Genomic DNA, 25963 nt, shown 5'->3' on the forward strand with positions numbered 1-25963 from the left:
CCACTTCATAAGGAAACTTTTATAGTTGAAAACAGAGACTCTTTCTGTGGCTGTCGACAGGAGACGTTTCTGGTTCACAATTCTTTTCATCAGATTCCCTGCATAGAACTTTGCACAAAGTAGATACTCAGCAAAGACTCTATAGTTGATTCCAAAAGTGAGGACAGGAATTCTCTGGAACTAGTCATGAAGGCTGGTGACAGAAAGAAATCAAATCTACCCCGTGTGTTTTTCTAAGAATTAAGATACAGGTGTTCTTCACACCTGGGGTACGCCCAGGCTTTCTGCTCACTGCAGAAAAGACTGGTGTTTACAGTGCTAAGTCATTTGCAAACTTTCTTCTGGCATCAGAGATGTGAGTAATATGAGCTGATACGTAGATATGTGCACGTGCTGCAAGAGTCATTCTATTTTCCAGTAAAGAAACTCTTTTATTTCCCTTAGATCTGTTCCCAGTTAAGCACCAGACTGGAGAAGCAGCAAGCAGCCAGCAAGGAGGAACTGGAAGTGGTGAAGGTGAGGAGAGTGCAATCGTTCTGTCATAGAATTTCTTCCAGAGTCACTGTCTTAAGTGAGCACCTGATAGGAAGACCCCAATATATGAGGATGCCCCACAGGCACATGGGTGTAGACATCACCCCCCCTCCCCACCCCTTTGTTCTAAAGGAATTAAGGAGAATAGTGTCTCTCGTGACTGGGGTGTGATCCTCTTCCCTGCCAGCTGAAAGGTTATGTTCCCATGAATCTTACGGACTGTCCGAGGCAGGTAGCAGGATTTCAGCGTTGTCACAAGAGGCCTGGAACTTCTGGGTGGTAGAAACCTGGAGCCTTCAGCAGCCTGCATCCCAACTGTGCCTGAATTGACACTTCCGTGCGCGACCCAGTGGGATCAGCCCATCACTCTCTTGAACAGTAAACGCGATGGGTAATCTGGAACTTGTCTGGAAAACCCATGTTGGGTAACTGACTTTTCCTCCAATTTTTCAGAGGTTTATTTAAAAAAACACACAAAAAAACAACTTGTAGCATTTATTTATACGCTGCCCCCTAGTGGCAAAACTCATTACTTGAGAATTACTTGAGCAATTGCTTATTCTATGGAAACAGCAGTAAACCAAATGGACTGGCTTCTTAAGAAGCAATGTTAGCACAACCAATTCTTGGGACCAGTGTTCTGGAAACCTGACATAATTCTGTTTGAATATATTCAGGTTTAATACTAGTAAATAAATGCATCCTAGGCACTTTAGCATATAATTTAACAACTTGGACACATTATTTAACCTCTCTAAGTTTTATTTTGTATTCTGTAAGATAGAAATAACAGTACCTGCCTCAGAAGGTCATTTTGAAGATTAAATAATATATATAAAATGCTTAGCTTAGACCTTGGCACACAATAAATGCATGTTTTCATAAGTTACAACCTGAAAATCTAAGGCATGAGAACTGAAAATATGAATCTTATTCTGATTTGTTGCTTACTTCCTGTTACGAAACATCAGTCTGAGGTTATTACTGAGTGTAGAGTTGGCAGGCTCCCTCCCCCCCCCCCCCAAACATGCTAAAATGTTGGTTTCCTTTCTTCCCTTTCTTTGCCCCTTTTCCTACTAAGCCTTTCTCATTCTTTGCATATTGTGGGTACACTGACCACAACTCAGCTGGTGAAGTGTCATGGCCTAATAAGGTGAACTGTCTTGAACTGAAATCTTAGTAGAAATAACAATGAAACAAGGATTTACACTGATCGCTCCATAAAGGTTTTATTGAGCATTTACTATATGCACAGCTTTTAGACTTCTGTTTTTTACAGAAATTATGCATGACAAAGAGCTTAGAATTTTCTTACAGGAACTGGTTATACACACATGCACTTGAGACATTCAGGAAACAGTTCAAAAGTATGCAAGTGATGAGCTGAATGACAGTGACAGTCAGAGTTGTTAGAGAAAACAAAACCGTAAGAATTGTAGACCGAAGATGACTTTGGATCTGGTTGGACTAACACAGGACGGGTAGAATTCAGTTAGAGGGGTTTAAACATGCCATTCTGTTAGAAACTGTGAGTGAAGCCTCAGAAATAGGAATGAGCATTTCAGTGTCTCCTTAAGGAGACTGATGTGATTAGAGTATGTATTAAGGAACAGAGGAAATTGTTGGACAATAGGTGGGGTTACCTAATGAAAGGCCATGACATTCAGGAAGAGAAATTTGAACTTGTTTTCACCAGAATAAAGAACGACTAACACTTATTAAACAATTACTGTATGTACTGTTACAAGGCTTTACATGTATTATCCCATATAATCCTCACAACTACCTGAGAAGGTAGACACTATAATGTCTTCTTTTTACTGATTTGTTGTGTCTTTGTTTTACTGGTGATTACCAAAACAGGTAATTCATTTCCTTAGGTCACATAGCTGAGAAGCAGTAGTGCCAGGATTTGAACCCAGGGACTTAAACTCTACAATCCATACCCTCAGTCCTTACATAATACTACCTTATCTTTCTCTGGTGCTACTTCTTCGTCTCTTATTTGGCATGATGTGATATGATAGCTTCCGATTTTCCCACCCTCTTGTAACCTTCCTCTGTCCCTTTCCCCCTTCTAGTTAATCCTTTTCACTGTAATGAGTAACCCCATATATAAATGTCTGTATCCATTTAGAATTAGATTGGCCATATATAGAAAACCCAAAATAACACTGGCTTAAACACAAATGATGTTGATTATCTCGTAAAAGAAATCTAGGGCTAGAAAGATCCTTGGTTTTTTGCCAGTGACCCAAGCTCATCCGTTGTTAGTGGTCCATATCGTCAGCATGGGCTTCCATCCCCAAGGTCACCTAAAAGTCAAACTGGGGTTTCCACCATCACACCCACATTCCATGGTAGAGTTTTAGGCCAGAGGGAGAAGCAAGGATATAAAGGCCCACCTCCAACTGGGTGAGCGGCCTGTCAGTAGCCTTCTTAGAAGTTCCATTACCACACTCAGGCTGATATACCGTGTTTCCCCAAAAATAAGACCTAACTGGGAAATAAGCCCTAGCATGATTTTTTAGGAGGACATGCCCTGAACATAAGCCCTCATGCGTCTTCTGGAGCAAAAATTAATATAAGACCCGGTCTTATTTTCGGGGAAATGGTATCAGAACTTAATTTCATGGCCACACCTAGCTTCCAGGGATTCTGGGAAATAGCACCTTTTAACTGGGTATATTTCCAGCCCGAGTAACATCAGGGTTCTGTTACTAAGGAAGCTGCATGTTGGGCGGGAATCTGCAGCCTCTCCCCCACTTTAGTGTCAATATTTCCACATGTCTGCCAGACTGCGGCTTCATGAGGCTCTTTGCTCCATCTCCAACAAGCAGCACAGGATTGGGGGAAGTGAAAGAATGACTTTTCTACAGGAGAAAGTCAGGATTCTGGTTAAGGACCTTTCCACGTGGCCATGGGGAGCTCTTCTCACTCTGTACCGCTCACTGTTGCATCGCTTACTCCGTGTTTGAGCTGTCTCAAACTCCCCGGAGTTCTCTGAAGTCCCAGTGTCTGCGCATACGGTGTTTCTCTGCCAAAATGGCCTCCTCCCTCTTGTGAGTTTAATCTATTCCTTCATAGGTTTCAGCCTAATAGAACTGCTTACCCAGCTTGGTAAACTTCTAGTCATTGCAGACCCGGATCAAAAGCCACCATATTAACATTTTGTTTAGTCCACAGTAAATGTATAACAAATACTTGCTGTGTGCTGATTTGTGCCAGGACTGGACTCCTTCGTCTCATAGGTTCTTGAGAGAGTTACGTGTGTTAAGTGTCCAATGAACATGAATCAGGCAGAACTCTGAAAAGTGGTAAGAAGGAAATCAGTGGGGACAAAGGTGACTTTTAGGGATTCAGGCCCGGGACAGGGAGAGAGAGCTTGCACGTTGTCAGAGGAAGAACGGAGTGATCAGCTGAACATGGAATGAAGGAGAAGCTAATGAAAAGATGGCACCAAAGTCTTCAGGCCTAAATGGTGGTGACATAAACAGTGACAACAGAAACGTGGGGAGAGTTGCTATGTGTGTGTGTGTGTGTGTGTGTGTGCGCGCGCGCGCACAGAGAGGGGGAGAGTTGCGGTTATGGACATACTGAGCTTGTAACAATAAGACATCACATACAAAGATTCTGTAATATCTTTTCTCTCTAAACTAGTTTTGGAGACATTTTAAGAAAACAGTAGCATTGCTGTCTTGAAAAGTGTTTCTGTGGTTTGGTGCTGGTTGTGCTCTGATTGGCAATCCAGGCCCGAGGTACTTTTGTTACCTGAGTAAGGATCATCTTTGCGTAAAGCCAGACGAAAGGACACCGACTTTATTTGTTGCAAGGTCGATTTAGGTCCGTGAGAGCGGCCTCAGTCTACTGTAGGCAAGTTGCTTAACCTCTGAGTGTAGAAGGCAGGGTGGTGATAGGACCGCCTCACACGGCAGCTCTAGCAGGAAATGAGGTGCTGCACGCAGAGCATCATGAATGGGGCATGGCAACTAGCAAAAGTAATGGTAATCCAAACTTTCTAGAACAGATTTCAAAGAGATGCCATAATAATACTGTCTATTCCCAGAGAGAGTCTCTCTAGAGATACCGGGAGGAAAAGCAGCACCTGTCGCAGATAATTGGGTTTTGTGCTGACTAGAACCATTTTGTTTGTAGCACAGAAAAATAATGGCCTTCAGAAATGGGCCTGCGTTTGATGGCAGCAAGCAGCACCTAAATAAAAATCAAATCCTATGTTGTTTTGGGAAGTGACTTATGCTGTGGAATACAGTTTGATGTTGGTTTTCTCTTTTGGATTTTTCAGGGTAAAATGATGGCATGTAAACACTGTAGTGACATTTTCAGCAAGGAGGGCGCTTTGAAACCAGCAGCCATAAACAGAGAGGACCAGGGAATCGAATCGGACGATGAGAAGGACTCACTTCGGAAGCAGCTGAGGGAGATGGAGCTGGAATTGGCACAAACCAAACTGCAGCTGGTGGAGGCCAAGTGTAAAATCCAGGTTGGTAACGATAAAATATCAACAGAAGATAATAACGTTAATGGGCTAGCATATTCTAGGACTTTAGAAAATACCTGCCTAGCTCAGAATCATAGATGTTACTATATTTGATCAGTACATTTTCTGGCCACTAACGTGTTCTGCATAGTCACAGTGACATCATTATTTTTAAACACTAATATAAAGGCATAGATTTAAATGAAACTTTAATAATTAAAATTGTATCTTGTGAGAACTTAAGCATATGTTTTTTTGGTTTTTTCATTGCGGAATATTGAGGAACAGTATGTTTCTCCAGAGCCCAAAAGCTCCACATTGTTGTCCTTCAATCTAGTTAGTTGTGGAGGGCGCAGCTCAGCTCGAGGTCCAGTTGCCGTTTTTAATCTTTAGTTGCAGGGGGCACAGCCCACCATCCCATGCGGGGATTGAACTGGCAACCTTGTTGTTGAGAACTCGCTCTCTACCTAGCTGAGCCATCCAGCCGCCCCAAGCATACGCTTTTTTAGTTTACCCTGAGATTTTTTTGCCAAGGTCTTCTCTCATTGAACTTGGTGACTTTGGTAGCTGATCCTGAGAGATGCAAGGCCAAATCCTATTATCCTTCCCCTCATGGTTGAACATTGACTGACACCCATTCTTTTCTTTGCATCTGTACCTGATTTTGCCAGATCTGTTTCCCCATCATCTCTTTCCATGTCGGAGGACAACATAATTAGAAAAATAGCCCTGGCCTCTGATGGACGTCCCCCATTTCCTTCTTACCAGTGATTCTCACCCATCACCATGTCCTGCCATGGCGCCAGCAGCTCCGCACTAGTGGTCTTTAACTTCCCCTGTGCTGGGCCTTGTACATTCTCAGGGGCAGAGGCCGTGTGTTTGGAACTAGAACCCATTCATGCTTACACTATCAGTAAAATTCAATTCCTCCCCACATTTATGTTTATTTGTGGTTTTAACCATGTTATCTCAGGTAGTAACCTACACCTAAATTGCAGGGGGAGAAAAAGAGAAAATAAGGTGTCATTTCAGTATTCAGAGAAAGCACAGATTCCAGTTTTTAGTGGTAACTCTTTTAGCTCTAAAACTTTTTTCTTGCATTAAGAAGCCAATTAAATCTCTCCTGTGCTTTGTGGGAGGAAAACTATGGCTATATAGACCTGGGGATTCCAAAAAGCTATTGGATTTTTTTGGCAGAGAGAAAACATCTGTAAAAGTAAAATGATGCTCTTTCTTTAATTAGGAACTGGAACATCAGAGAGGGGCCCTTATGAATGAAATCCAAGCTGCAAAAAACTCTTGGTTTAGTAAAACCCTGAACTCTATCAAAACGGCCACAGGCACCCAGCCCCTGCAGCCGCCACAGGCCACCCAGCCACCCAAGGAGAGCACATAGTTCCAGCCTCACCCCAGCACAAGAGCACAACGATCAAAGCAACGGAAATCCAGGAGGACCCTCCCTGGTGTCCCTTTGAAGGAAAGCAAAGGAGGCCAGAAAGCAAGCCAGATCTTTCAGTAGCTCTCTTTCTTGTATGACACTTTCAAAGGGATGTTATTGAAACTGACCTGATTTATGTTGAATACCTGTTTTCAAGCTTCTTCGTGGAAGTTCATGTTCAGATCCATCAGAGCATAATGCATTATTTTATATGCCTGATGCTTAGTTGGAAATAAGTAATTCAGAACTAAATGCTTTTTATTTAGAACTAACTGTTCATAATTATTTTTATTTTACATAAAAATGGAGATGTCTTTTATTCCAAGGTTCAAGTGATAGGAAGATATTTGTCACAGAAAAAAAAAAAATTGAGACCTAAACCTCATAAGTTTTCAGGATTTCTTCAGATAAAGCACACTGTGGGACTGGTCACGGCCACTGTCAGGTTTCCTCCTGAAAGGGATTCCCTGGATAGCAGTAATCCTGTCTGCAGCAAAGAACAGACCTGGGATTGAACAGTCCCCAAAGAGAATTAGTTTATTTCATTTCTGTTGGGTACATCTGGAAACTAAGTGCCAAGAACCATGGGCTAAGATAGGCTATTGAGAATACACATGAGGTAAAAGGCACTGAGACTGTGCTAAACACAGGACGAAATGAATCACTTCGGCCCTGGTATTCTAACAGGTCCTTTAGAGAACTCCACTCGGGAATTGCAAGTTGCTAAGTGTAATACAGTGTGAGTTCTGGAAATCAGAAGGTCAGAAGTGGATATTGTGAACTGTAGTCCTAGGGAGCCTTCACCAGAGAAGCGTAGGAGGTCCCAGGTTCAGCCGTTGTGTTCAGACTGGAATACAGAACCTGGGACATTTACTGCTAAGGAAACACTAACATACTGTAAACCCTGCTAAGGTTGTGAAATGGGAAACAGGCCAGCTTCACTTCATCTCAGTTTTAATGTTAGGCAACTTTTCCTGATTTCTGTAGCTCCTAAAAGTGTGCCATTGGGACCCCTAGAGGAAGAGATGCAAATGTGTTTGTAACATTTTTGATTGAATATGAAACCTTTATAGAAATACTTCTCTCTAGGAAAAGTAAAGAAAGCTATTGTTTAAATGTTGGTGGAAATATTTCTTTCAATTATATTTCACATGTCTATATAAATAATCCTTGCAGGAAATCCTTTGGTAAGGGCAAAACTAATTTTCTCATTTTCTAAGCTATTTTGGAGGCTTTTGGTCCTTTTACACCAGCCAAACTACTGTCAGGTATGTACAATAACGTTTGCTAATTCTCATCCTTGGCTTTATTGTTGAACATATTCTTTGCAAAGGATCTTAAACTCTGTATCACCAGTGATTCTCATCTGTGCCATACATATGTTGCAACACTCGCTTGGAAGTGAAAATAAATAAAGAGCCATTTAAGCTTCAGGAGCGTGCACTAAAAGTGCTTCTGGTAGATCCTTCCCTCTAAAATGGTCAGCAAACTCTAAAAAGTGAAGTCCTCTTCACCGGTAAGTGTTTGTATCCTCTGCCACCCATAATCTGATAGGGCTGTTTTCCTTGGTTACACTCATTGAATAATACTTTTCTTACAACAGTTTTTTTTTTTTTTTGGTTCTGACATTTTTCATCATACTATTCATTTCATCAAAAAGGAAAATAACCCCGCATTCCGAGTGTCTATGTTGACTTTAACATTCCCTACATGATGGTTTTGAAAAACTAATTTTTTTTGGTATGATTATGGCCAGAGAATTGCATCTTGGTACTTGTTTCTGTAAATCATTTAGTATAATTTGTTAGCTTTACTGGTATTTTATGCTTTGATTCCAAGAAACCTTGTACAAGTTGCCTTATCAAATGGCCAGCTAAATTTAAAAGGTTCTTTTGTTTTTGTGAATCTCATAGTTCTATGGTACAGATCTCTTAGTCACATCCAAAAAATTAGCACATTCCACAGAATGCCTAAATTGCATACTTTTCCTTAAATGGTAGAAATAGAATGGCTCTAGGCCTGGTCCTTACCTGTAGACCTGGTTCAATTTCATAGCTCTTTACATTTTTTCTTTAAACAAAATCACCAGGTATATACATTCCAAACGTTTAATAAGTCTATCTTTTGAATTTCCTTTTAACTCTTTAAAAAGATTATAATGGCAATCTATTGAAATTTTTTTTTTCTTTTCCAGTTCCATATCGTACTTGAGTATGTGTTTGGTACCATAAATCTAAACTGTTCCTCACTGCAATACCTTTGGGTCAGTTGCAATAGTAAAGATAGAAAGAAAATTCAAAATACAGTATATGATATGATTATTCATACAATATGTTGTAATAGCATTGTCGCAAACCACATCCTTCACCGTGCATCCTAGCATTAAGTAACTGCTAGTTTTAATTTCACATATTTTGATATATATTTGAGAATTGCTACTCTTTTCTTACCTTCTTGTTAAAAGAGATTAATCAGCCCAAACATCCAGGAAATTTTCAGGTAGTCGAGTGTTTTTCATCTTTTCCAAGGATACACGGTATAAAATATTTCTCCCCAAATCCAACGTTTGCAACATTCTGAAAAGTGATTATTTCTGTTTTCATTACGTTCTGTAGAATAAATTAAAGGAATGAAATGCAACTTGATTATTGAGTTCATTAGCTTTTACATCTTGAAAATCTTGTTTAACGCATTCTTTAAAGCTGAAAGAAACCAAGCTGAATTTTGCAACACATATGTTCGCTAGCTTCCCATATCCTGAGCCATGGCACAATTTGGCTAATATTCAGTTACGCATAATTTAATGCAAACACCAAACTCTCAGTTACCTAATGTTCTGTATATGAGTGCCTATCAGAAACACTAACAGGGATGTCACATAGGCCTATGGCCTCTCCTTCCATACAACCGGTATCGGTCCTCCCGTCCCAGCTGTTAACAATTTCTTCTTTATTGGCTTTCTTAAATCTCCATAGTAAAGTAGAAAAGCCATCTTTGTACAGATGTTGGAATATTTAATCATATTTATCTTTCTTCATTTCTTCAAAATTTTCATTCTTTTCACTATGTATTATTTATTTTTCTCAAGCCCCTATTCTATTTTCTTTAAATATTGTCCGGTTAATAACTAGTGGCTTCATTTTCTAGCTAAAGTGAGAAAAACAAGAGAATACACAGTTTAGGGCACACGAAATAGAGATCCTAAGCAGGGTTGACTGGTTACTGAGGATCACGTATGTAACTATTGTTAAGGGATTGAGTTTTCTTTTTCTTTAGCTGAAATCAGTCTACTAACTATTCTGCTAAGGTGGTTGATTTCAGGACCCTTTTAATGGAAAAAGGAGCTTTTAAAAAACACCATTTTACCTCTTTGGGAAAGAACACTTCACTTACCAAGATAATCCTATTGTATAACTTAGTCTTAAAAACAACACTCTAAAAAGCTCGGATTCTCTTTACTTCGATGACAAATGTGAGAGTGGACAAACTTGCTTGTTCGGTGTGTGTGTGTGTCTGGTAGAATTTTATAGAGCATCCCCGCCTCTCGTACACCCAGGTACCATGCACCTGAACACACACGGCCATCAAATACAGAAGGGTAGACAAGGTCTCAGTGGCCTGTTTCCTACTAGGGCACTACCAGATGTAAAACTCTCTTGCCCTCTAGTTGCCATGGTGATAGTCACGTTGGAACTAGAGCTCCAAAACATCCTTCCTCTGTCCTGGTGGCTTCTACAATCAAGCCAGAGCCCTTTACCTTGGGAATTTCCTTATCTTTGAATGAACACTTCAGTGTGGGCTGCACCTCAGTAGGAGATGACCTTGAGTTGTAATGAGAAAAGTGGATGTTTACTGATAGTTTAGTGACTAGTCAGCAGGCGTTCCTTTCTCGGCTTCTATCGAAAAGACTACATACATGTCAGGCTTATCTCCAAATGAATTTGCTACCGGCTCTAAAAACATCTTTGTCAGCACGTCCCATTCTCCCCACCTCCATCCTGGTTTATCATTTGTGGTATTCTGAAAAATGTAAGAAAAAAGAAGTCACTGAATAGAAAATGAACATTTTACTTTCCTTTTTTATTGGCAGTTAACATGTAAAATCTTTTCCATTAAAATGTAACTTAATAACTATATATTATATATGGAATAAAATATAGGAAACTGAATTATAAGGATGTAAATGCATCAAGACTCTGGTGTCATGAAAGCACAAAAATAAAGCTGAAGATGGTCCCAGAATCCAAGATGTCTCAATAGCCTTTTACATCAGTTTCTGTTTTTAGTATTTTGCATAATGTATAGATTCTTAGTTCAAATGAGGGAAAAAAGTTTCTCAGTCAGCCCCATTTCCTTTCTTTCAACTCCTACCTTCCCTTTGCTGAGGAGGTAGTAGAAATTCTCTACCATCTATTTTTATGAATTGTATGACTTTTGTCTATAGTTCCTCTAATGAAAACAGGTTCTGGGATAAAGGAGTTGATTAGCCCAAACAGTGCTAATTGACTACAAAAGAAACATTAGTGAGCAGCCTCTCTCCTCTATAAACACTGACCAACTAGATGTTTCCATAATTCCATGTATTATGTATAGTACACGCTATAAATGTAAATGTAATGCTTGTTAAGAAAAGTGCAATTTATTGTACATTGTTCCCAACAAATGTTTACTTTTATAATTGTTATGAACTTGAATTGGATTAGTATCGTTTTCAGGTGTGAATGAAGCCTTGTGAAATAAACAAATGCAAACAAGAAGGTAACAAGGTGACCGTTTTTGTGAGCCAGTGATGTTTTCAATGCTTTGTGTTGCCCCTTTGGTCCCATTAAACAGTAATAAAAATTTGTTCTGCAGTCTATATAAGTCTGATTTATTTTCTAGTTGATTTTATTCTGAATCATGTGAACTCAGTGTTTATAATGTAACACCTCTTATTTGACACTAGACTCCAGTCCATTTATAAAGAAAAAATATACAGGAGCTTCCTCCAGGCTGTACCATGCAAAATGATATCCTGTATAGCAGCCCTGCCAAATGCCCTCTTTTCCTCTCTATAGAGAGTGCTTGGTTGCAAGTAACAGAAACTCTCTCAAGCTAGTGAAGTAATAATAAGGCAATTAATTGAAAAGGAATAGGGATTTTTTTTTAATCATAGATATCAACGGCCAAACAGTTGGGCCTGAGAGGCACTGGGACAAGGGACTGGGATGCCATCTGGAACTTAAGCAACTGTTCTCATAATCGCTCTTCTGCTTGTCTTGCCAGATGATGCGTATCTGTTGCTGCTTCTCTCTGCAAACAAGCTTTCCTTGCTTCTAAGCGCACAATTTCCAAGTCTACATGTCCTCTACTCAGGTGACAGCAGAGACGGACTGGCATCTTAGTATCCCGATTCCAAAGTCTTGCAAAAATATGATTGGCTAATCCTGGATTAGGTGGCTATGGCTGGTCTCTCAAGGTGCAGCACAGTGGGTGATACACAATGCAAACGGAACTCCAGAGGCTCTCCTGGAGGTCGAGGCAGACTGCAGAGAATCCTGAACTGCTTTTTGTTCTAATTTGCATTTTGTTCTGGGAGTCCATGGAGCCTAAGTGAAAGCCAAGAGATTAGTCAGGTCCTCCTCGTACAATTCAGCATGTACTAAACATCTATTAATCAGAGATTGTCAAGTGATAGTTTGTGGCCCAAACCCAGACCACAGACATCTTTTGTTTGGTCTATGTGGTATTTAAATTGAGAAATTTCACATAAAAAGTAAAACAGTCAAATTATTCAGAAAACATCTACTTAATTTGGCAGTTAGGTCATAAGTGGAACTCCTTGTTCACTATTAAAGGTCCTACCCTTAGTGGTTACACATTAACTTGAAGATTTTTGTGCGGTAGGGATACACATTCCTACTTTCCAGTGCAACAGGTAACTCCAACAGTTATAGTTACCCTGTAGGATTTTTATTAACCAGTTTGTGCCTAACTTTGCAACCTTACACTAACATTCCATTGTTAAATTGCCATTCCATTGTTATACTCAGCTATGCAAACATACTTTATATTTTAACATATTATTGGTTCCCTCATTAACTAATGAATAAAATATTTGTCACATGTTCATTTTATATTTGCATGAGAATCTTGATTTCACCTTTTTGAGATTATACTTTAACAAAACTTGATTACTGTCAAAGGGACACTCAGAGCAACATCTTTGAAAAGTTGACTTGCAAGGAAGTTCAGGCTTGTGTTCTTTCCTCCCTGACTTCCTGTGGATGGAAGCTTCAACCTCTTCCCATAGGGCCCAAACTGCCTGTGATCTTGTACTCCTGCCTGCCTGGCCGAGCGACTTTGGATTTGCTTAGCCAGTTCCCACAACTGTGTAAGCTAATTCCTTGTAATAACTGTTTATCTATCGATTCTGGTTCTCTGACAGAACCCTAACTAATACAGTCAGGATGAGCCTCCCTAGGGTTACTGGAAGAAATTATATGATGCTCCGGAGGAAAAGCATTCTAGACAGAGAAAGCACAGAGTACAGAGGTGAGAGCAAGCTCAGTGAATTCAAGGAATAACCAAATACCAGTGTTTAAACCAGGGAGAATGATGAGAGATGAGTTCTGTGAGGCTCATAAAGGTGAGATAATATCACGTAGAACATTCTAGGTCATGGTAAGGAGTTTGGACTCTATTCTAACTAAGTCTAATTGGATATTGGAGGTTTTTAAGCAAAGGAAAATAAAGACTTGAAGATTACTCTGGCGACTGTGTGGAAAACCAATTGTAAAGGTACAGTGGGGAAGGAGAGAAAAAACAGGAGGCTAAAAATCCAGACAAAATAATGACGTCTTGGTCTTGGGTGGTAGAGTGGAGGCTGTGAGAAGTGGTTTGATTCTCAACATATTTTGAAGGTCAAGCCATCAAGACTTACTGCAGGATGGGCTGTCAGACCTGAGATTGAAGACTCAAGTATGACTTCCTGGCCGGAGCAATTAAAGGAATGAGATGACCATTCACAGAGCTGGAGAATAACTAGAGGAAATGATTTTGGGTGTGAGAAGGAGAAACTGGGAGGAGGGGTTTTGTTTTTGTAGACCAGTTGAATTTGATGTGCTTATTAGACATGCAAGCAGAGGCAGAGTCTGGAGCTCAGAGGCGTGGTGGAGCTGAAGACACAGACATGAGCGTCACCGGATAATAGAAGGTATTTACAATCTTGTGACTAGGATATCTAGGGGGCGGAGTTGTCTCAGGTGCAAAATCAAGCAAATTTGAAAAATCACTGCATTAGGTCACATTTTCAGGTGGTGTAATGGGATGTTTGTTCATAATTAAGTACTGAAATAATTACAGGCATTTGATCGGGCACCTTTTTAAAAAACTGAGTTATAATTAACATACAATAAAATGCACAGATCTTACAAGTTACGTATCATTGTAACATTTCCATTTGGTAAAATTCCTTCCTGGGCCTACTTAAATATAACTTTTAGTTAAGTATAACATGCAAACGAAACTACACAAATACAAGTTTAAAGCTCAAAGTTCTACAAAGTACACACCTGTAGGCAGCATCCAAATCAAGAAAGAGAACAGCATCTGAACTTCAAAAGCCCCCTCGTGGCTCCTTCCTGTCATTGTCATTCCAGCCAGAGGAAAGACTCCTGATTTTTAACACCATAGGCTAATTAGTTTTGTTTTCAGACGTCGTTTATGTGGAACCAAACTATATGAACCCATGATGTTTGTTTGGCTTCTTTCCCTTAACGTCATGCTTCCACTTCTTTACGATAATGGTCAACCTGCATTTTCCTAATAGCTTTTCTCCATCTCTGACTTGCTGGTTCCAATCGCTACCTTGGCGATACGTGAAGCTGAGTGAGTGCAGCTCTGTGACTCCTCAAGGGTGACTGTTATGTTCTCATCCGTGTTACAGACGTTTTGAAGCTGTCAGAGGCTAAAATACCCAGAAAGCGGGTTTCCCAGGGGCCCTACTGAGCAGAGCTGCTGGAGCCAGCAGAGCAGAATATATGTCGTCCCAGGAAAACTCAGCCCACATTTTCTCTGGTCAATAAGCTGATTTAAATCGAATCCAAACTTGGGTGAGAACCGGAGACTCTCGGAATGGTCGGTAAAGGAGGCGGAGGCACCAGGAAGCGCTCCAATACACTACGCCGCAAAGGAGAAACCGCTGTTGCTGTCACAGAACGTGGCGCCTTGTGTTTGTAACTTTAAACCCCGGCGCCGTCCTACCGCGGTCCGTGATGACGCCACCACGTCGCAGATACTACATGGTGGTGACGTCGCCAGACCTCCAGAAACCACTAAAAATCAAATCTGTTCCTTTCAGGATCCTCCACACTTAACGTCTTCGTTTTTTTCCCGTTTTAACATAAATAGGCTGCCCTTTTCCTTTTTTTGTCCTTTCCTCGTAGGGGCTCTCAGATTACCCTTAAACAAGATGGCCGCCCAGCGCGCCCGACGTCCTAGAAGGGACGGAAGCAGCCGACTCTAGTTCGCTTCCGATTTGGACCCTGAAGATATGTACGTCATTTCCGGGGTCGGGGTAAGGTACGCGAACGCGGCGGTTGCGAACTGCGCCTGAGCAGCCGGGGCAAACGAGGTCAAAGTACTATAAGCACACACTGGCCCGGGCGGGAGGAAGAGGCGTTACTCTTCTCGAACTGCGGGTTTGCTCGCGAGAGTTGAGCCTTGTTAGGCGGCATGGTGGGCGGGGCGGGGCCAGGCTCGGCGGGGCGGGGCTAAGCGGGGCGGGGTGGGGTGGGGCGGGGCTGGGGGCGGTGGCGCCAGACTCGCGAAGGTTCCAGAGGCGCCGCGTGCAGTAGGCGGGCCGCGGTCTCGCGCAGGGTCGTGTGTGCGCACAGGCTGCGGGCGCTGCGCGTTGTGGCGGTGCGGCGTTTCCGGTTCATTCCGCTGCGGGGCTGCTTCTCGGTTCTTGCCTGACCCAGCCCGACCATGGCTTCAGCTGTGGAAGAGGTAAGAGGTCCCGCCCGGTCTTCCTCAGTCCGTTTTGCCGGAGCTTTCGGCCCCGTCGCCCCTCACTGTCCCCCACCGCCCTTCCCGTGCTGAGGGTCCTGCGGCCGCCTCCTTGGCGGCTTCCTGCGTCCGCGGGTCCCCGCGCTTCCGCCGCCTTCCACTCGCCCACCTGCAGCGGCCCCTGGTGCTCGCCCCGCCACTTGGGCCTCCGCTCCCGCGGGAACGTTGCCGACCGACGTCCGCCGCTCCGGCCGGCGGTGCGGCCCCGCGCGAGCTGTGGGTGAGTGGGGTGTGTCGTGCTTCGTGGCTGCGGGGCTGCCGACCGTGGACCCGGCGAGCTGACCACCTTCACGTTTGTCTCAGGCCCTTTCCGCGCGCGTTCCACTTGCCCGGGGACGTGAAGCTTCGTTCAATACCAGCTGGTGGCGAAAACCGAGGGTCGTTCCATGGCAGAGGGTCGTGGCCGGTGAGAAGGCTTTGGTCCCAGCACTTTAGTTCCCTGAGGCGTGTTTTCTCGACGCAGACGAGTCGCTGTGTTACTTTGGGCCCGTTGTTGTGCTTCTCTGTGCCACACGCGTCCCCGTTTCATAGGCTATGAAGACCGAGTCGTAGTTCTAGCGTGAAAACAGTATTTGGCAAACAGCAGTCTGCGCTATGCGGCTTTAGAAATCAGTAAATCGGAAAGTTCGTTGTAACCAGTGGTGGGAAATAGCCTTTTTCTCTTTTAAGCTCTGTACACTGAACAGGGGAGGCTGGAGTCTGGGAGACAGTCTGGCGGTTACAAAATGCGAATAATAATACTTGGCGTTGCTCTTTTCCTGGCCTAAGATGTCAGTACATCATACTGTTACTCACAGTAAAGTGTTGGGTATCTAGTAACTGGGTTTGTTTCCTGGAAATCTTTTCCTCAATATGAACAAGACGGGGGAATCTCAAATTTGACTCTTTAACTCTAAGAATCTGCTTTAAATGAACAACAAAAAATGTCTGTGTGTTTATTATTCTGGATAACTTGCCGCCAGTTTGTGTTATGTATTCGACATTGTCCTTGGAGTACCTACCATGTGCCCTGAGGACAGAATCTCTGAAGTGACATTACTGTCACATATATGGAGGGCTCAGTATTAATCCTCTTGGAAGAAAGGGACTTTCTCCATTGAGGTACTTAAAAACAAACGTTTGGGGACACTCAGGGGTTTTCTGTTTTGTTTGAGATAAAACTGAACTATTTTAAAATGTACGATTCAGTGCATTTTAGTGTATTCACAATTTTGCACAACGATTACCACTAATTCCAGAACATTTTCATCAGCCCCAAAAGAAAACTATTAAGTGTCCATTAAACAGTCTCTCTCCATTCATTCCTCCTCCCTCCCTGGAACCACTTACCTACTTTTGTCTCTCTCTGGATTTGCCTGTTCTGCGCATTGCACATAAATGAAATCTTATACTATGTGAATATGTGGCCTTTTGCTTTTCGGCTCTTTCACTTAGCATCGTGTTTCAAGTTCATCCATGGGTGTAGCCGGTATTCCTTTTTATGGCTGAATAACATTCCTTTGCATGGATGTACCACATTTTGTTTATCAGTTCATCGATGATGGGCATTTGAAGTATTTCCACTTTTTGGCTAGCATGAACAATGCTGCTATGAATACCGACTTCAACGTTTTACATATGTTTTCAATTCTCTGGAGTAGATATACCTAGGAGTGGAATTGCAGGGTCTTATGGGAACTAACAGAAACGGCTCAACTTTCCAAAGTGGCTGCAGCATTTGACAGTCCCACAAGCAGTGTCTGAAGGCTCTGACGTCTGCAGGTCCTCATCAACACTTGGTGTTTTCTGGGTGGTTTATTATTGTTGACGTTAGCCGTCCTGGTGGGTGTGAGTGGTAGCTCGTTGTGGTTCTGAGGTGCATTTCCTTACTGGCTAAGGAAACGGAGCGTCTTGTCATGTGCTTGGTGGCTGTTTGTATATTTCTGGAGAAATGTGTGTTCAAGTCCTTTGCCCATTTAGAAGCACTTTGATTTTAATGTCTCCTAATGAAGAATTTGGAACTAGGTTAGAAGATAAAGCTTGAATGTGTTTAAGGGTGGTGCTTTACAGGGGGTGTGTGATTTTGCATAGGAAAACAAATGAGTACCAAGATAAATTAGATGAGAAAATGCTGAATCTAAAGACATCTTAAAGTGTGTGTGCAGGAAAAACACCAGAGACATCAGTTTTACTGGTTTCAGGTCTGCACTTGACAGAAGAACTGAGGAATATCTAAAACAAGCCTGCTGTAAGTTGCTTCAGACTTACAATGGCTACAAGTACCTTCTGTTTGTAGTACTTGAGAGCCAAAACTGGCTATGAAGATAGGGCCTGGGAATCCCTGAATTCTCAGAGTTCTTTTCGGAGTCTAATAGGAAAAGGATTTCTATTCTAGTCAAGAAGTAAACTTCTTATTTAGACTTGATACACTTTTTAGCTAAATCACTTAGTCTAGGAACAAGTACACTAATTTTACATTTCAATATTGTTGTTATTAGAATCAATGTGAAATTTTTAAATCATTATAATAAAAAAGATTGCTTTGCACTGAAGCATCTTGGTTCTATGCTCCAGAGATGAGTTTGCAATTTTCTTTTTTTGATCTTAGTAATATGTGTTTGGGGGTGTGTGGAGTATGGACAGGAGAGTGGGCACATTTGGACTTGTTATACCATATTATCAGTTACAGATGGTGAAGCCAGGGCATCTGAGTTAAGTAGGACAATAAAAGACCCCAGTAAAAGAAACCGTTTTTCTCTTACTGCATTTTGTAAGACAAGAAACAAAGAATTTCAAACTCTGTACTTCGGATGTTATACTGAGTTATTAAGCATTTAAAGATCTTTATGTTGAGCCTTTTATGTGATCTCAGGCTATAAATGGAAACATCTTCCAGTCAAATTGCTAGTATTTTTTTTAAGCCCATTAATTTTTTAAGAGTGCCTTTAACTCTTGGATTCCATATAAAATGTTGGCTCTACCTCTAGAAAGTAGAAATAGACTTGAGTAGGCAATATACTGGCACGAGAAAAGAACAGGTGGCTTTTTCAATGCTCCACAAGAGTTTGTTGGATTGTTTGCCCAGTTTTTTTCTCTCTACTGTGCAACCAACTCCCAGACTTTTGACTGTAAGATTAAACCCAGACCTTCAGAACAACACTTTTTCTTGAAAGCAGAAATAAGTCTTTTTTTCATCTTTTGTCTTACAAATTCAAACTTTTTTATGTGTAACATTTGGGTATGTGGTGTAGGAAGATCAGAGGCACAATCACCGACAAAAGTAGATTACCTCAGTAAAGCTGCTGTCGTATTTCACCACACTCATGTATGTACTCAATTTTTTTATTTTAATACTTAAAAAACTTCCAGTATCTGATGACTGGCTCGTATAAGAAATCCTTGAGTTCTTTTTTTTTAAGATTTCTTCATCCGAGTTTATATATCACAAAAGAATTTTGTAAATAAAATGTTCTACAATAAAGGTAGATAACAGCCTACCAAACTGGAAAATTTAGGCTTGATTACCTATTGTTACTTTAAGATTGTTTTCCTTAAGAAAAAAAAAAGGAAGCTTGCATTATTTCCAAAAATTAAGGAGGCTGGAGTAAAGAATCCAAGTTGCAACCCAACCCTAGAAAATAAATGAACCTCTTAATTCTTAGCTTTATTTCAGTAAACTGAAATGACCAATAAGCACAATATCAACCTATTAATCTTATTTATCATAACTAACTTACCTTTTATTTTTAACGCAGCTACAGAAAGATCTAGACGAAGTAAAGGCGTTGCTAGAAAAGACCACTAGAAAGAGAGTACGGGATGCTCTTACAGTTGAAAAATCCAAGATTGAGACAGAAATCAAGAACAAGATGCAGCAGAAATCACAGAAGAAAGCAGAACTTCTTGACAATGAAAAGCCAGCTGCTGTGGTTGCTCCCATTGCTACAGGATATACAGTGAAAATCAGTAACTATGGTATGACTTGCTCCCCTACCACCACGTCTTTCTGCCTCTGAGCAACCGATTCCTCAGTAGTGATCAATTAACAAACTTAATTTTTAAAATAGTTTTGAGAGTTTGTTTTTAGTGGTGTGAAAGAGAAGACCCATCACTTACTTAGTAAGATGCTTTTTTTAGAGATGAGAAAGGAAAGGATACATTCTAGAAGCTATTAACGAGAGCAAGATGATTTAGTACAACAACGAGTGGCGACAAGAGAACCTCTTCTGAAACATATTCAGTATATAGGGGACACAGCTTTCTGTTTTGTTTTTCATCCTGTTTTGCATTTCATTTTGCCAAACTACCACCAGTATTAACTGGAGAAAGGAATCCATTTAAATTCAAGAAACATTTTTTTAACACCTAATATGTGCCACTATTGTGCTTGGAATTGTGGGTACACAGCAGTGACCAAGACCCAATCCCTGCTCGTAGTGTGCTTGGGACACAGGCATGCAACTAACAGCATAACAATGTAATAATACCATTTTCTCTCAATACCTTTGAACTATTTTGCTTTGGAAGCATTGCAACTTATGTCTGAATGATGAGCTCTTATGAGGGCAGGGAAGTGTTATGTTTCTTTTTGCTCACAATATCTACCACATAGTAAGTACTTAATAAATATTTGTTTAACTGAGTAGAGATTTATAAAGTATGGGAATACAGCTGATGAAATAATTCTGCTGAAAGTGAGGAACAGGGAGAATTGAAGAGACATTCAAGTTTGAGTTTGAAGGGTGAGTTCAACAAGTGAAAAAGGGGATCACATGAGCAAAAGACACAAATAGAGACATGAAAGGCATCATATATTCTGAGTATTATCGTAATGGAAAGCTATGTGTGTGTCGTGCTTAAGAGATGTACTATTACTATTATTACTATAGGAGTTAGGCCATGTTCTTAGTTGATACAGGAAATTGGTCTGAAGGTGATAGGATTATGGCATATTAACTAGGAACATAGATTGGTGTTTGGGGGAAACATCAATGTGAAGGATGGATTGAATGAATGGAAAGAAACAAGATAAAAATTCTATAGAAGTCTGTAGGCCTTTTTCTTTTTTTGATACTACATTTCTCTGTAGGACTGAGGAAGTGTCAGGGATATATATATATATAATAAACACAGATTTTTATATGAATGCTTTTTATGTGAAGTTTATTTTTTGTGTTGATTGAATTCATTTAGTTTAGAGACTAATGGAAAGAATTTGATAATGTATACTCAAATGGCATTCAGTAGATATTGGTAGGTTAGTCATCAGATGAGCAGATTTGGATGAATCAAACTGAATTTATATTCTCCTTTGTCAGAGAAGGGAATTGAGGAAGCCAGGATTGGTTGTGTTTGTTGAACCGCTTAGAGAAGTAGAAATGATTATGGAATTATACAGTACTGATTTTTAACCATCCAGCTTAGTGGAGAATCACCAACATTTAAGTATATGACAAAATTATTTCCATAAAAAAAAAGTGAGCTGCTATTAAAGCATGTTTAAGGATTGTTATTCCTTGTTCTACGGAATAAAAAGAACATGGGATTTGTGTTCAGTAAACCTGGATTTGAATCCAAGTTCTACCACCAGTTAGATGCCTAACTAGGGTAGATTATTTAATGCTTTGAAACTTAATTTCTCCATCTAGAATATTTATTTTCATATTTTTTGTTTCTATTACTGGATTTTCATTTTACTGAGTTTTATTATGAGCCATACGCATTTGCTGTTCTAGAGGTGGTATCAGACTTTACTCATGTCCCATTTTTTGTTTTTGTTGCTAGGATGGGATCAGTCAGATAAGTTTGTGAAAATCTACATTACGTTAACTGGAGTTCATCAAGTCCCGACGGAAAACGTGCAGGTGCATTTCACAGAAAGGTGAGTTCTCATGGGGAAGACAGTGATCATTAAGGCAGAGCTTGCCTTGTTAGGGGCTCTTTGCAGTTTCTGCTTAAAATTCTGCTTAAATTTATAACTAATTATCCTTTATACCTGCTTTGAAGGGGTGGGTCTTATCATCTGGGACGGCCAAATGCTCATCCTAAAATAAAACTGGTGGCTCTTTTTACAAGAACTAGACAGCACCTTTCATAGAACCAGAAAGATAATGTATTTGCTATTGTGTTGCAGGTCATTTGATCTTTTGGTAAAGAACCTAAATGGGAAGAGTTACTCCATGATTGTGAACAATCTCTTGAAACCCATCTCTGTGGAAGGCAGTTCAAAAAAAGTAAGTTTGCTTTTATTGTCATATGTGAAACCTCATTAAATTTAATCTGGCCAATTTGGAATTGAGATGAACTAGAATTAATTAATCTTCTATTACAGGGATCAGCAAACTATAGCCTGTTCCTTGTTTTGTAAACAATGTTTTATTTGAACATAGCCTGGCCCATTTTTACATGTGTAGTCTGGCTGCTTTTGTGCTAGTTGATACAATGGCAGAATTAAGTAGGTAAAACAGACCGTATGGCCTATGAAACCTAAAATATTTACTAACTGACCCTTTACAGAAAAAGTTTTGCCAATTCCTGCTGTAGAAGAATAGATGATTAGAAGAATATCGCATTAAAATCAGGAGGGGAATAAGTTTTTAAAATGATTAAGAGTGAGACTTGACTTTTAATGCCAGTCTTACTGGTTTTTGATAGCTCACTTAACTCTGTGCCTTAGTTTCCTCTTTTGTACAATGGGAATAATAATTTATTTCACAAAGTTGAAATGATATACTGAAATGAAATATATGAAGTATTTAAATTAATAGTAGCTACTATTAGAAGCTCTGTTTTTGATACATAAAAGGACTTAAGCACTTAGCCTAGTTGGAGTTAGTAGAAACTATAAAAATAAACTTTTAATAAACTTATTTACACTTTTCAATAATTCAGATAATCCCTCTTTTCTATCGAATTTAAATAAATAATGTTTAATGCGCCTGGTGTATAGACGTGCCATTCTGTCATCTATGTTTACCAAGAATTGTATAACAGCTTGTAAAGGTAATGTTAGAATATAACTTACTGATTAGCTTGTGGCCCACTGCTCCCTTTTCATCTACTAATCTCATAGTTGAAGGAATACTCAGAAGACTCCTTGGAGTTCTATGGATCCTTGTTGAAAGAGTTGTATGTTCTTGCTCTTTCTGCTTTCTCACCTTCCAGACTCATTACCCATACATACTGCCTCATATGATTGGATTTCTTGCCTGTCTAACACCTCTTTACTATATTACTCCGTCCTTTAAAATCCAGCCACTCTTCCTTCCTGTTTTTCAAACACACCAGTCATCCTATCTTGGAGCCTTTCTCCTTACCTGCTTGTGTTCTAAGTTTTACCTATTTTCCTGCTTTTCTTCCAGGTCAAGACAGATACAGTGATTATCTTATGTAGAAAGAAAGCGGAAAACACACAGTGGGAGTACCTGACTCAGGTAGAAAAAGAATGCAAAGAGAAAGAGTGAGTTCACTTTCATTTCTTTAAGAATTTTAATGTATTCTTTGCTGGGACTATAGCTTTTTAATTTGTCTGTATGGATAACAGAGTTGTAATAGTCTGTGATTTGACCATTTCCCTCTTAATGTACATTGACTAACCCGATTGTCTTAACATGTGCTTCCAACTGTCAGAATCTACTGAAATATCCAACAAGTTGCTTTTTAAGTAGGTCTCTGTAGGTTGGGTCAGCTCTTTTGTACTGGTTCTTAACCCTGGGCCAGTGGTGCTTCTCTGAAATGTTGTACATGTTCCCAGACTCCATTTCAGCAGATTCAGAGAGGCCTAGATACCCATATGTGGTTTTTGAATTCCACAGAAATTTCTGATAACGTAGTTAGTTACAGAGTTTCAGTGTCACTGATGTAGAGTAGAAAAGATAGAATATTTTTATTCTACTTAATAATGACTATTCTAAAAAATTTTATTCAAAGACACTTTCATTCTGTGTCACATGTTCCTCTGCTTTAAATTTTTTGCCGTGGTAATGTACTACATTAAGTCAGTTAGCGACACACCTTTCTCCCACTCCTGATAGCCAACATGCATTTGGGATATGGTTGGCAGAGTTAGAATTGGAATTGGAGTTGGAATTGATTTTAAATCTAGAATGAATTACCTAAGTGCCAGACGCTGTCTTACTCTTACTGTGTATCCGAGTGCCCAGTATATAACCTGGCACTTAATAAATTAGGTGAGTAAAGAATCAGATATAAAGTTAATTGGCTCAGTTCGGACATTGATTGAATTAGAGGTATTGTTTACATTAAGGACTATGCTTTTACCACCAGGCCCAGCCCCGTATATCTCAGGCTTTAGAGGAGGCCTTTTCTAATTCAAAAAATGTGTGAACTTCAGTGTGTATCCCTGTATAATGTATGTTTATGTTTTTCTCTCGAAGTATTTTCTCAAATAATAAGAGGAAGCATGCTTTAGAAAATTAAGAAAGTTCAGGGAAAAAAATGCTTACTTACCTTTTTTGTTAAAAAGCACCTATAATCCCACTGTCCCAAGATCCCTAACCATTTTGATGATCACTCCGTCATGCACTAAGTATGGGTATATGTTGTTTTCGTTAAGATGAATTCGTGCATGCGATTTTATTGTGAATATCTTTGGATACTCTTCATTGTCCCCTTATCTCTATCCCTCCACTTCCTACCAATATTGACATCTGATTTGCGTCTATCCGTACTTAGTCATCAGGCATATAAGATTTCTGTCAGTAAATGGGATCTATATACACACACATATATATACACACACACATATGTATTCATATTTCTCCATATATATGTATTTTCTCAATTATTGTGTTTTCTTTTTAACAGAAAGCCCTCCTATGACACTGAAACAGATCCTAGTGAGGGATTGATGAATGTTCTAAAGAAAATTTATGAAGATGGAGATGATGATATGAAGCGAACCATTAATAAAGCCTGGGTAGAATCAAGAGAGAAGCAAGCCAAAGGAGACACAGAATTTTGAGACTAAAGTCCTTTTGGGAACTGTGATGTGGAAATATTGATGTTTCCAGTAAGGACATGTTGGTGAGCTGCACAGATAAATTTAACAGATAACTTTACAGAAGCTGCTTCTGAGTAAAGGCAATGAATTCTCCATTTCTTACTGGAGGATTTACTTAAATAAAATATGCTTATTGAACACTTCCTCCAAAGATGGTTTCCTTAGTAACCTGGTGATTTTGTTCAAGAAAGGGTAATACTGCATTCTCCTGTGAAATGTAAAGAAGCAAGTCTTGCCTAATGAAAATGCCACTTTGCGTGTTTGTTTTTTTTTCAGCTGAGAGGTAGAAAACAAAAGTTATTGCTTGTTTTTAAGTTCCTGATGTCAGTTCTCACCAATGTAATAAGTAAAAAATAAAACCTGAATTTTTGCATAAAATGCAAATTTGTATCTACTTCAAGGTTGCCTGTAAAAGTTGATCTCTTTTCCAATAGCTGCTTAAGTAATGCATATACCACTCATTACTATGCCCCAATAATCCAATCACAAATGTTTTCCTATAGATTAAAATATATTTGTTTATGAAAAAATTGAAACTAAGCCTAATCTTGACAAGAATAGACATCTTTGTATAGTACCTATTAGTAAGTTTTGCCATGGGTCAGATAACTAAATCAAATAAATGTGAAAATCCATGTTCAGTAAAGTAAGGTTTTTATTCAGTGGAATAGCTTAACTGTCCAGGAAAAGTCAGACTTGTATTTAATTGTTTATTTTAGAGGGAATTACTCCCCCTAAATCAGGAATAAGAGCAAGGTGCCTATGACCTCCATTACCGTGTTGTATTGGAGTCATTTGCCAATGCAACTTAGATAACAGAGCAATTAAATGCATAGAGGAAAAAATCCCAGAGGATTAACCAAAACTACTATAAGAATTTGGTAAAAGTGGTAGTGTAAAATTTAGTAGGTGTAGCATTTAAAAATTAATATAAACAGCCTATAAAATAGGAGCACTGTTACTAAATACTGAACACATTATTAAACCTCTGTAATTAAAGCTGTGATTTTGGCACATGAATAAACAGACCAATGGAACAGAATAGAAAAGACCCAAGGCATATGGACATTTTATTGTGCTTCGCTTTATTGCGTTTCACAGGTGTTGCATTTTTTGCAAATTGAAGGCGAAACCCTCCACCAGCAAAAAGATTACAACTTGCTTTATTGCAATACTCGCTTTTTGGTGTTCTGGAACCAAACCTGCAATATCTCCAAGGTATGCCTATAATAGCATTTCAGGACTGGGAGAGATGGGCTTTTATTGTGATAGTGAGATAACTAAAAAACCATATGGATACATTCCAAATAGATGAAAGATCTAAATTTTAAATGTAAAAATGAAGCCATATGAGTTCTAGAAGACATGGATAGAACTCTAATACAACCTACGAGTGTGGGAAAACTACACTATGTGACTTAAAACCTAGAAGTAATAAGGCTAA

General features: G+C 39.8%; 2 protein-coding genes and 1 long non-coding RNA gene across 8 annotated transcripts in view; 2 read left to right on the plus strand and 1 right to left on the minus strand.

Moving 5' to 3' along the window:
• The window catches only part of RABGAP1L (RAB GTPase activating protein 1 like), a 424365-nt gene extending 413050 nt beyond the window's left edge, over positions 1 to 11315 (plus strand). For all 6 annotated transcript variants that reach the window (XM_019725918.3, XM_019725841.3, XM_019726079.3 and 3 more), the window contains 3 exons: positions 445 to 516; positions 4838 to 5035; positions 6276 to 11315. In XM_019725918.3, coding sequence (XP_019581477.2) covers positions 445 to 516; positions 4838 to 5035; positions 6276 to 6428 — 423 coding nt within the window. In that variant the 3' untranslated portion in view covers positions 6429 to 11315. The remainder of the gene's footprint in view (positions 1 to 444; positions 517 to 4837; positions 5036 to 6275) is intronic.
• Positions 11316 to 11591: 276 nt separating this feature from the next.
• LOC148756614 (uncharacterized) lies at positions 11592 to 14906 on the minus strand. The gene is made up of 2 exons (XR_016022712.1): positions 14024 to 14906; positions 11592 to 12058 (listed from the first exon to the last, which is right to left on the minus strand). It is a non-coding gene; the product is annotated as an uncharacterized LOC148756614 (long non-coding RNA).
• Positions 14907 to 15275: 369 nt separating this feature from the next.
• CACYBP (calcyclin binding protein) lies at positions 15276 to 24919 on the plus strand. The gene is made up of 6 exons (XM_074322094.2): positions 15276 to 15458; positions 19253 to 19472; positions 21282 to 21378; positions 21631 to 21730; positions 22859 to 22956; positions 24324 to 24919. The coding sequence occupies exons 1-6, from the start codon at positions 15438 to 15440 to the stop codon at positions 24478 to 24480; spliced, it is 693 nt and encodes a 230-aa protein (XP_074178195.1). The 5' UTR covers positions 15276 to 15437; the 3' UTR covers positions 24481 to 24919.
• The last annotated feature ends 1044 nt before the right edge of the window (positions 24920 to 25963 follow it).

This window comes from Rhinolophus sinicus, chromosome 11 (genome assembly GCF_057876585.1).
Source record: "Rhinolophus sinicus isolate RSI-liver-muscle chromosome 11, RSI-T2T, whole genome shotgun sequence".
Classification (NCBI taxonomy): Eukaryota; Metazoa; Chordata; class Mammalia; order Chiroptera; family Rhinolophidae; genus Rhinolophus; species Rhinolophus sinicus.